Raw genomic sequence first — 10,487 nt, 5'->3', positions numbered from 1 at the left:
CTGAAAACATCACAAACGAGAGATTCAGCTGCGTTCCAGGTGAGTCTCTCGAAAGAACCCAATAAGTTTGCAGATGAGTGTATATTCGCTAATCTCGTGCAATTTGGTTTCAAGTAGAACATAAGGTTGACGGAAACTCGGGGACTGCGCCTGCCCGACGAGCCCCAAGAAGGGCGAAACCGGTCGTGGGCTGTCGACGGATCTTCAGTAGTATAGTAGTACATTACAAAGATAGTAGCCAGGCTCTTTCCTGTTTACTTCCAGCAGTCTCTGTCATCTTTTCATACTAACGAAGGCTTTTGCGCGGACGCTTTTCCCCCTCTCTCTTGATCAATTACGCTCCACCGTAACCACAATTTGGGAAGTCGAGTTGCACTGCTCATTGCTCAATTCGGAACCAACCAACCATCATCACACATGTTGATATAACTGATCGTCAACGAAATGGATCTGTACCATGGAATCGCCCTCCCGCCATTCGGGAAGCTGTTTGATGAAAATATTCATTCCTTTTCAAATCCAAAGAACTCTTCATATAAAGTTCCTCCGTCAATGGCATAATTGAAGTCCTCCTTGTGGGCCGCTCAGATGATGCTCAAACTGACTTCCATTTCTATTCCGTATGCTAACATACGGCCAATAAGCCTTACATCACCTGTAGTTGCGTTCCATACAACTTATTTACGTGGGGAAAAGCTGGGCACATAAATTGTGACTCTTTTTTGAGACGCATTCTAAAGTATGGGAAACAGGATATTTTTGCGCGTCAAACTAGAATCTGTGATTAGCATACGCACAAGTGTTGCAATACGGCTTTTCTTTCCACAGTACAGAGTTGTTCATGAAAAGGACAAATGGTGTCTGTGATTAAATCAACTCGTTTGACGTCACACTGGCATCACACAGAACTCTTGCTAATAGGTTCACTTTTGCACCATACCTCCAAAGTACACGTTCTCTTTACTTTGTTTACCGGTGAAAGAGAGAAGGCCTCCGCTGCGGAGCTATTTATTGGACCGGTTACACAGACTATTGGACAGGGAAGCAAAACTCTCTTTTGCATCTTATTTACAAAAACTGAACATCCATCTTTTCCTGAACGCGGCTTCTTGAACTTTTCTGGATATTCATTGACTGTAGTCATTCATTGCTCGAATCCAAGCAGGTGTTACAAAGCGACTCTACAAATTCCGCAACAGATCTCACTTTTCGGGAGAAGCGAAGTGGATTAACGGGAAGACATTACTCGCAGGCCTCACCAGTCTCCCCATCATAGTATCACCGTTACACCGGTAGAATGGTTGATTCCCCATGGAATCTGCACTCCGTGCAGAAAAAAGTTGTTGGCTCAGACTCTAAGCATTTCAACCATCTAAAGGTACCCGCAGAGCGTCCAACATGTGTACTTAGCTTGGCTGTGACACAGCTGCTCGGGGCTTTAAATTGTCATCAGAATTATCAGAACACTTAAGAACGCCATCGAATCTGACTCGACCAATACTAACTACGTTACCAACGTTCACATAGCGCCTGATTTGTTTTACTTGGATCTGTGTGATCCACCGAAACTGATGATGGCTAGAACCGTTGCAATAAGCGCAGGCGAACAGAGTTCTCATCAGACGATCAGCTTATCTTTGTCCACCATCGGTAAGAAAGTAATAACTTTTGGCCAGTTGACAGTCAAGTAGACAGCTGTTTTCTCTTTTTAAAAGTGTGAAATTGTCCGAAAGGTAATAACCATAGAAAAAGATCGTGAAAGAACGTTGCTCTTCAATGTGTCTGCTTAAATAGAATACGTACAAAATGAGGTATGTGGTCGCATTACCTCTGGTCATCCTCAGCGCTGGAGCCGGTTGTGATACGAATTCATTTACCAGTCTATTATAATACAATATTATAATTATAATAATATAATATATGTTATAATATACAAGTAGATGGCTTATTGAATCATTTTTCACTTTATTTTATAACGAAAATTACACCAAATGTAATCTAATAATACTTTATTAAAATCAGAATGTTTCATTTCTCACCATGAACTGCAAAGTTCCATGTTGGAAGCTAGTTTGAAAAAATCTTTTTATAACATTTACACATACTATTCCCATTTGGTAGGAATACTTTCATCAGCATTGGTTTTCATAAGCCTTTTGACAAAAGAGCCTTGTCTGGTACCAGCTTCACACAAGTACTCCGTAAGCAGGCAAACAACCAATAGGATTCTAGAACCATTTCCGAACCGGTCACAATTTACCAGCATCATCAGAACTCCCGTCTCTGATTTTTAATCCCCCTCACAGAGAAGAATGTCTTCTTACCATGAATCCCAAATGACCACAGATGATTTTCTTCAGTTTGTCGATGAAATTGCGCAACGAGTTGGGCCTGGTGTTACCAAGAAGTTATCATCGTCCATTCCAACACCCACCCATTCCAGAAGCAACCAGTCTAAATCCTCCGGTACGTACCGCGTTGCCAACAAGTTCCTGCTTCTTTTGAATGTTCGCGCTCCTTTGACACTATTCTCATTATCCCACCCCACTCAACAGGCATTCCATCCAGCCCAGTAATATTTGTTCAGTTTATTCATTCAGTTAGTTCGCCCAGTGACTATTGTGCGACTTTGGTAAAAAGCATGCGATTTTCTAAACATTATGGCAGCCAAACAGCCACCCTCACGTTGGTTGAAGGTGACCTCGAATTCAACACACACTGCACAGATATTACATGCGTTTGTCACCAGAACAGCTGCTTCGGATGTTCAACATACAGTCGGTCGACTTCATACACGATTAATCGCTCAACATGGTCTCTACGCCGCCTATTAGTGTGAATACTGTAAAAAAAAATCTTATTCGCTCATATTTGGCAGTTATTTCTGAAAGATCTTTAACTTTGAAGGGATCAGTGGCTCGATACTAAGTGAACCCAAAAAGTAAGTCACTCGAACCAGAAGACGCAGCACTTCCCAAAAACTATTCAACTGTGGACGGGAAGCGCATCTTCTAGGTCGCAGAAAACAAGTTACAGACTTGTCCAACATTCAAAACTAAACAGATGCAAGTAGCTGACCATTATTGACACCTTGCATCCGCCGCCTATTATGTGAATACTGTAAAAAAAAATCTTATTCGCTCATATTTGGCAGTTATTTCTGAAAGATCTTTAACTTTGAAGGGATCAGTGGCTCGATACTAAGTGAACCCAAAAAGTAAGTCACTCGAACCAGAAGACGCAGCACTTCCCAAAAACTATTCAACTGTGGACGGGAAGCGCATCTTCTAGGTCGCAGAAAACAAGTTACAGACTTGTCCAACATTCAAAACTAAACAGATGCAAGTAGCTGACCATTATTGACACCTTGCATCCGGGAAGTTTGGAAATCCGGATCATATATACCTTATAACTCACAATGCATGTGCAAAAACCACTCCGATTTTAACCAACACATTTATTAAAAAGAGTGATAGTTTTTCTATTTGTCCCTGAGAGAGAGGAGGTTCTAAGTTTATGAAACTTGAGTCATTTAATGAACAAATTATATCAACGCACATAGAAATGTCTAATCAACTCCCTCGGTAACAGGGCTCACAAGCTAATTGAAAACTGAATAAATTTGTCTATACAAACACGAAGGCCACATTATGAAAACTGTTAGCAATTCCGTTTAGACACTTACTTGATAGTTCAAACCTGAAATAGATCCATATGGTCTGACGGCACTTCAGTCACTTCTGTATGTCTTACATCCATGGATGGGATATCTGCCAATACAATCTTTTGACCCTGTGGACAGCGTCTTAATATGTCAGTTTTACCTGTCCAAGATCTGCCCGGACAAAGCGATTGGATACTTATATATGAACAAACATCCTAGGTACTCTTGGGAAACGTGTTGGATCGGAAACAATTACAGCATTTCAGAGACGGTACTGGGTGATTACACTGTTGTTTAGCGTCGACAGTAGTGGTTGTAAATTTATCCACCTATGAAATTCACTTGAAAGCGGGTAGTTGTGAAATTCCCGATGAACTAATCGCTCCTTGGGATTGGTGGCCACTGGTTTATGATAACTGCATGCTCTGAATTTATCCGGGGGACAACTTTCGACTGCTTCCATAGAAATTGACCAGTTTCGCTGACGCGACCAGCTGCTAACATGATTATGGTCTCGTGCTTGAGTATGCAGTTTGAGTATACAGCCTGAATACATAGCCAGTTTGAAAATTATGTGGACATAGCCAACATGCTTACTGTATGCTTTCTCAATGTATTGTGGCAAAAATTCAATCTGGGTGTTGCAACTCCTCTCATGGGACAGGCTAATTTTTCTTTCCCAAAATTAATCACCTAAAGCGGCTCTATGTGAAAACCCTGCTTGTTGATTTGGGGATGTTATGCCACCAAATTTCATTGTGATGATTTCTGTCCATCTAACTAGCCTTGTTCCGAGGGTTTACCTCTTTTTCCAAATAACTTTACTCGCACTCATCCAGTTATTTTCTAATGTGTTCCCTTCGTGTTTTTAACTTGAGTGAGGATAAAAGGTGGGGTACAACTCTAAGCTAAAACACCTAGGCATCCATAACTCTCCTGGTCTCCACCGGTCTGATAGGTATAGCTGGCCTCACTTCAGGTTTACCTTGTATCAGAAGTCCATTTTTTCTGGTAGTCTTTGCGCAGAGGATTGTGCACCGGTGTGGTTTTCACAGAAAAATAGTGGATAAGACGAGTACAAAGTCAGCACATCGAATAGTCAGTGTAAGCTGTAAGGCCCTGTGAAATTGGAGCCAAGTGCCACTAAGCCGCGCATCGATGTGCTCTAGGGCAGCAGTACAGACGCCATTCAAGTGACGCGAGAATTTTCGATTGCATAAAAATAATAATACGACCTATTATGGCATGCTCGTGAGTTTTTGCCTGTTTTTCCAGTCCCGAATTCTGCAATAAGAAGGCGACATTTGTCTACATTTGACCTAACCACACCAATGTCGTTTGAAGAGAAAGAGGAGAGTAGTAAATGAATGACTACGGTACACTAGGATCTTCTCTCAAATACTTTAAGTTGTTGGCACGTTTGTAGCATGAGAAATCACCCTAGTTTGATCGATAGACAACTAAATGTGTGGAAACCAGTGAAAAGTGACGCGATTGATTCCGGCACATCCTGCTAAGGATGCAGTGAGAAACATCTGACAAATACCAGTCTCAGGATGGATAGGAATTCCCCTTGCGATAATTGCCTGTCTTAAATCAAGTTCAAACTCCTGTGTCTCTCGAATCCACATCCTAGCAAGCAATCACGTTGCCTGACTTGTAAATCACTTAGACCGAACCAATAAATGGAGTGACTTTCACCGAAGGTTTTTTAGGAAAAAGATAAGTGCTCGTCGCCCAACAGCCTATCTCTCGATAAAAATCGAGAAGCCACGAAATTTTTTAGGGTAACTTGGAGTATTCGCGGGTAGCTTGATCTTCGTCTGTAAATGAAAGATAAATTCTGATTCTCTTCTGTACAACCTTCTCTAGCTCATTGTAATACCATACGATAGACAGATATGAAGATACACTGTTCTGGTTCTAACGAAGGAAGACTGGACAACTCCATGCCATGCCCTGTATCGTCTGTTTCGATTTGAAGCGGAGTTGCGAATGATGCGACGTTTTTCGTTTCTATGTCTTCACCTAAGTTTATACAAAAGTGTTCACCGTATAAATGCAGTACAGTAGCTGAAGTTGAGAGTACTGACAAATTTTTTTGGAAGTCAGTTTATTATTGTGTTCTTCATAATCTACACCACTCCGTCTGCATACCTACTGATCAAAACCTGCATACCGTGCAGTTGAACAGACTAGCTGGAATCACTATATTTAGGGGAATCTTCAGGTTTCCGGGTGTAGTCTGCTTCTATAATGCCATGGGCAACGGGTGCCGGAATCCTGTAAACAACTTTCCCACACGTCTTGACAGTTGTTACTAGTCTGTGGCAGTCGATCATTAGACATCATTTAGACACTGCAAAGTCTCACAAACGGCTCTCAAGTATTATTGACGATCTAGCGGCATGCTAAAGAGTATCAGAGAAACCTCTTTGAAATTCGTTTATATCTGACCGACCGAAATATGCATTTTTGTGTCAAATGTCATTTCTTCTCAATTCATGACTTACCAGAAATTCGTGCGGAAGTGATTGAAGCCCTCAAAAACAACCTCGAGAAAGCCGTACTGCGTAAACGCGAGAAGACAGACACCGCGCATTACCTCACAGTTCCCAACGGACGATATAGCGTTCAATCTTACACCTGTGAGGGTTACAATGTGAGTAGTTTTTCTCACTTCTTTTTCCATTTCTCCATGTCTCGTTGTTTATTGACCTGATTTTGAAGTGCTATTTTACAAAATATGGTCCTGATTATTGTTAAGAAGGATGGGTAATTAATGCATGAGATTCGAAAGCAAGGCAGAGTTTCCAACGCAAACCAAGTCGATTCGTCCTTGAGCATCTCCTGATGCAGGGGGTACCGTAAAATTCCAAGTGCCCGCTATTTTGTGTTTGTCAGCAGCTAAGACAATGCTGGGTATCAGTAGTACAGAACGTACAAGAGTGAGTGCATGTGCTGTCAAGTAGCCCCAGAATTTCCGAAAAGACCATTTATTTGCTGATCACTTTTGGATGTGGCGCCAAGAAGAACAAGGTCATCGGAAAACTAACGTTACAAGATGCATCGTAAAAAGAGGTGGGTGATATTTTGGAAGGGCAATGCATAATGATTTTTCAATCAACATTAGTCACGTTACAGAACAAATTGTCTTTACATTTTAGTGAGCTATACAACATGTATAGCGGTTTTTGTGACACATTCTCTGGACTTTGTTTATTTTTCAGTCATCCACCAATACTTCGCCCAGCTCCAGCAATCAGTCGCCTACCATAGGATTTTTCGCGAGACCGGTGTCTCCTCATTCGCGAAAGCTTTCTCATTCCAGTCGTCATGAAGCGACGCATCGAGCTGCATATCCATTCACGGCCAGAAACTCTAATGAACTGTCCTTAAAAGCAGGACAATTGGTCGTCCTTCTGGATGATCGAGACGCCACTGGAAATACAGACTGGTCTAGAGTGCGCACCTTATCGCCAAAACGGGCGGGTTATGTCCCATCCAAATACCTGCAACCCATCAACTGATTTTTCGGGGAGAAAAACTCCTCATGGTTGTCATGGTACTCCCAACTATCCTTCCTCTCACCACTGTTGAACATTTTCTATCTATCTATATGAACTGTATGGAATTGGAGCAATTGAACACATTTCCTATCACCCCGCCACATCCCCAAATATGCTATTTGAGACAAGCGATAATGGAATCATTTAGAAAACTGGGATTTAATGGTTGGTTAAGGAGATTTGGCAGTATTTACATGATATTTCGTCCAGCCAGTAAGGCTAGCCCATGTTCAGAAGCCGATGAACCGTTTCATACTCATTGAGAACAAGCAACACTGCGCACATATGTGGGCTTCTCACTAATTGGCGGAGACACCTAGACTGGAAACTTTGAGCGATACACTAGACGTTCGTTTAGTGAAATATCCAGACACAAGGGAGCCGAAATAGACACATATTTACTTCGGAAACAGTCGTTTCGCCAAAACCAAAGTTGAGGTCTACCTAGTAAAGTGAGATATTTCTGTCTGTCCGCTTCAAACTCTCAGATAAATCTGTTTTCATAGGATCAGTCAGATCTAATCAATCACCTACCACGTGCTCAGTGTATTTAATGCTATTCAGCTCGTGACCCGGGAAAGCTTATAATGCACAGGTGAGGATCGCCATAACACAATTCCGAAGGTGTATGCACTAATAAAGGTCCTTATTGTGGTTGACAGTAGTTTACAAAGGCGGTTTGCAGCATGCATAAAATAAAAGCAATGTAAAATGTGGAGCAAGTCAAAAGGAACTTATCGTATGTGAGAGTCCCGTGATGAAAGTCGGGACGGCGGGAACGTGCTTTCTCCGCAGTGTGGCTGCTACACGTGTTCCATGATTGTCCGTGGACTTGTGGAGAGCAGTTGACTTCCTGCTCCCTGCGCGCGCGCGGGTCTGTGTTTGTTGACTGTGTTCGGTTTCCCTGTGCGTAGCCCCGTTTGCGTGTACGTGGGTGTGTCAGCGCATGAGTTGTTGCTACGCTCACTAGACAGTACAGACAATCGACGTTCGATGAGTCGCCTTGATGTGACGCGGTTTGTGGGTATGAAAAAAGACAAGCCTCGTGATCCAGTGAGCGACTGCGAGCTGAACAGTCAAGTGTGTGGGTGTGACTGGTAGCTACAAGCTGCAGATCTTCTAGCCTCCCGACTAGGTGATCTGGTTAAGGGCGGACAAAATTTCCAACTAATTTTAGATGACGAGTCATAAATCACCATTCAGAATCTATCATTCATAACCTCGTAAATAAGTGCAGGTAAAGACAAGTACCCGGGTGGCCACTGAGACACAGGTGGTGGTGTTTCTTCCCGATAAATATCCTTGAGTGACGTGTGGGTTCGACAATCCTGAGCATCAAAAGGAAGAGTTGGGTTCGTAGTTCTACAGTGCTATTTCCACGAGGGTAAGCAAATAGGTACAACAAACCTAACTTGTTCACGTTTTTAGTGTCAACAAGTTCACAGATCTGTCACACACCGGCACAATTCAGTCAGCCTCCGCACTCAAAACAATGGCGAGCGGAATAATGGCTCATTGGAGTGGATAGCTGCCGTCCCTTCCGACAACAGTCTCATGATTATCGTTGGACGTGCGGTCACATGTAAGTCGTGAGAAAACAAGTCAAAGAAAGCTCAGCAAACGGGACATGGTTAAGTAGGTCGTCTGCGCAATTTCACAGACAGACACAAATGCCAGTACCCAAGTGCCGGACAGAACGGCCTATGCGGCAAAGTGAGTTGCGGGTATGGATCAGCAAGACAACAAAAGTACATAGTCGGAGAAAGCAAATTAATGGGGGAAATATGATAAGGTCAATTTAGATTCAACAGGCGGGATTTGTGAGGTTATGTCAACGGGGTAATTAAATTTGGTGGCATGGTTAGGTACTCACAAACATCGGAGAGGCTAGCGGGATGATTGGGGCCACGCGGCTATACGCATTTCGTGTTGAGTAGGCAGACAGTTGTGAGCAGTTGATGCTAAATTGACAACTAGTTCTACAAAGGAATGGGTTGATGGACGTCATCAATGAAACAGCACGTACAATCACCAATAGCGCAGTCCGCAGGGGTAGAAAAAGGGGAGGGTAGGTGGCAAGGGTTTCTGAAAGCACAAGCGAGCAAGTACCAAATGATAATCAAATTTTCAGATACGACCAATCAGACACTAAAATAGGCCGTACACAGAGATAATGGCACAGATGAGAGTTAGCACACTCTGGAGGTAGAGCAAATTGTCTGGAAAATGGGTGTACTTGACACAAATTAGATCTGCCTGCAGCCTCTAGCTGACGGATGACGCAGTGGCACGTGTCACGTTTCAAATCGGAGTGTGCGCCTGGGTCCGTTTAAAACAAAATCGAAAAATTGTCGAACAAGATGCAATACAGTCACACTGTAAAAACTGAGTAGTCGGAACAATCGGTTTGGCAGGTAGCGCGCTCGTCGCGCACGGGAAGGATCCACAGTTTGATACCAGGGCAGTACGTCATGCTGCTCACAAGTAGCCATAACAAATTGGTAGAATAACCGCTGATCACAGGCGATCCACAGGAGCAACCAACAGTGTTGACGGTGGATTTGCGCAACAAGAAACCTGTTTTGGAAAAAGACACTATCACCGAGGCATCATGCAGGTAAATGGCCACCAAAGGGTAGCAGAATGGAGTGACATAATTTTCAGTGTCTGATATTTACAGATAGTGCAAGCTTCGTATCCTAGTCGAACAGTAATTTTTATGTAATTTAACTTGGACAGCCCGAACGGATCGTACCCCACACTATCATGACGCATGCATTACATGACGCAGTGCTTCGACTGCAGCGATCAGTGGTGATGCTTTTAGCTTTGGCCTGTATTTCGTGAAACGCTGGTGAAAATCACTTTATGGGAAGCGTGCAAATGTACAGCGTGATCACCAGGTTGGTCATGAACGAAGAATGTGCTGAACTGCTTCGACCACCACAACAGCCAGTAAATACCAAACTACTACGAACGAATTAGGAACCCACCTACAAAATCCTAATTCATTACGTCTACCCGGTGAACTAGTTTCCCACTCTGGCGCACAGCCCGAATCACCCGTTACATTCGTCTCCCGTCTAAAACAACACATGTCCGAACTTTGTGCGACACCGACCGGACGATCAAGGCGAAAAGAGCACATCTCAGGCGATCTCTCTTCTACATCTTTTGTATTTGTCCGACATGACGCAACGACGAAACCTCTCCAACCCTGTTATGATGGCCCCTTCAAGGTTATCGAACGTTCA

At 43.1% G+C, this 10,487-nt stretch overlaps 1 protein-coding gene across 1 annotated transcript in view; it reads left to right on the top strand.

The window, feature by feature from the left end:
* The window catches only part of T265_01888 (hypothetical protein), a gene marked incomplete at both ends in the record, with an annotated part of 47,223 nt that extends 39,894 nt beyond the window's left edge, over positions 1–7,329 (top strand). Inside the window, 3 exons of the mRNA XM_009166014.1 lie at positions 2,307–2,466; positions 6,181–6,326; positions 6,895–7,329. Coding sequence (XP_009164278.1) covers positions 2,307–2,466; positions 6,181–6,326; positions 6,895–7,194 — 606 coding nt within the window. The remainder of the gene's footprint in view (positions 1–2,306; positions 2,467–6,180; positions 6,327–6,894) is intronic.
* Between the last annotated feature and the right edge of the window lie 3,158 nt (positions 7,330–10,487).

Source organism: Opisthorchis viverrini (assembly GCF_000715545.1).
Source record: "Opisthorchis viverrini unplaced genomic scaffold opera_v5_21, whole genome shotgun sequence".
Classification (NCBI taxonomy): Eukaryota; Metazoa; Platyhelminthes; class Trematoda; order Opisthorchiida; family Opisthorchiidae; genus Opisthorchis; species Opisthorchis viverrini.
Note: the sequence above shows the minus strand (reverse complement) of the source record. Positions and strands in the feature narration are given on the sequence as shown.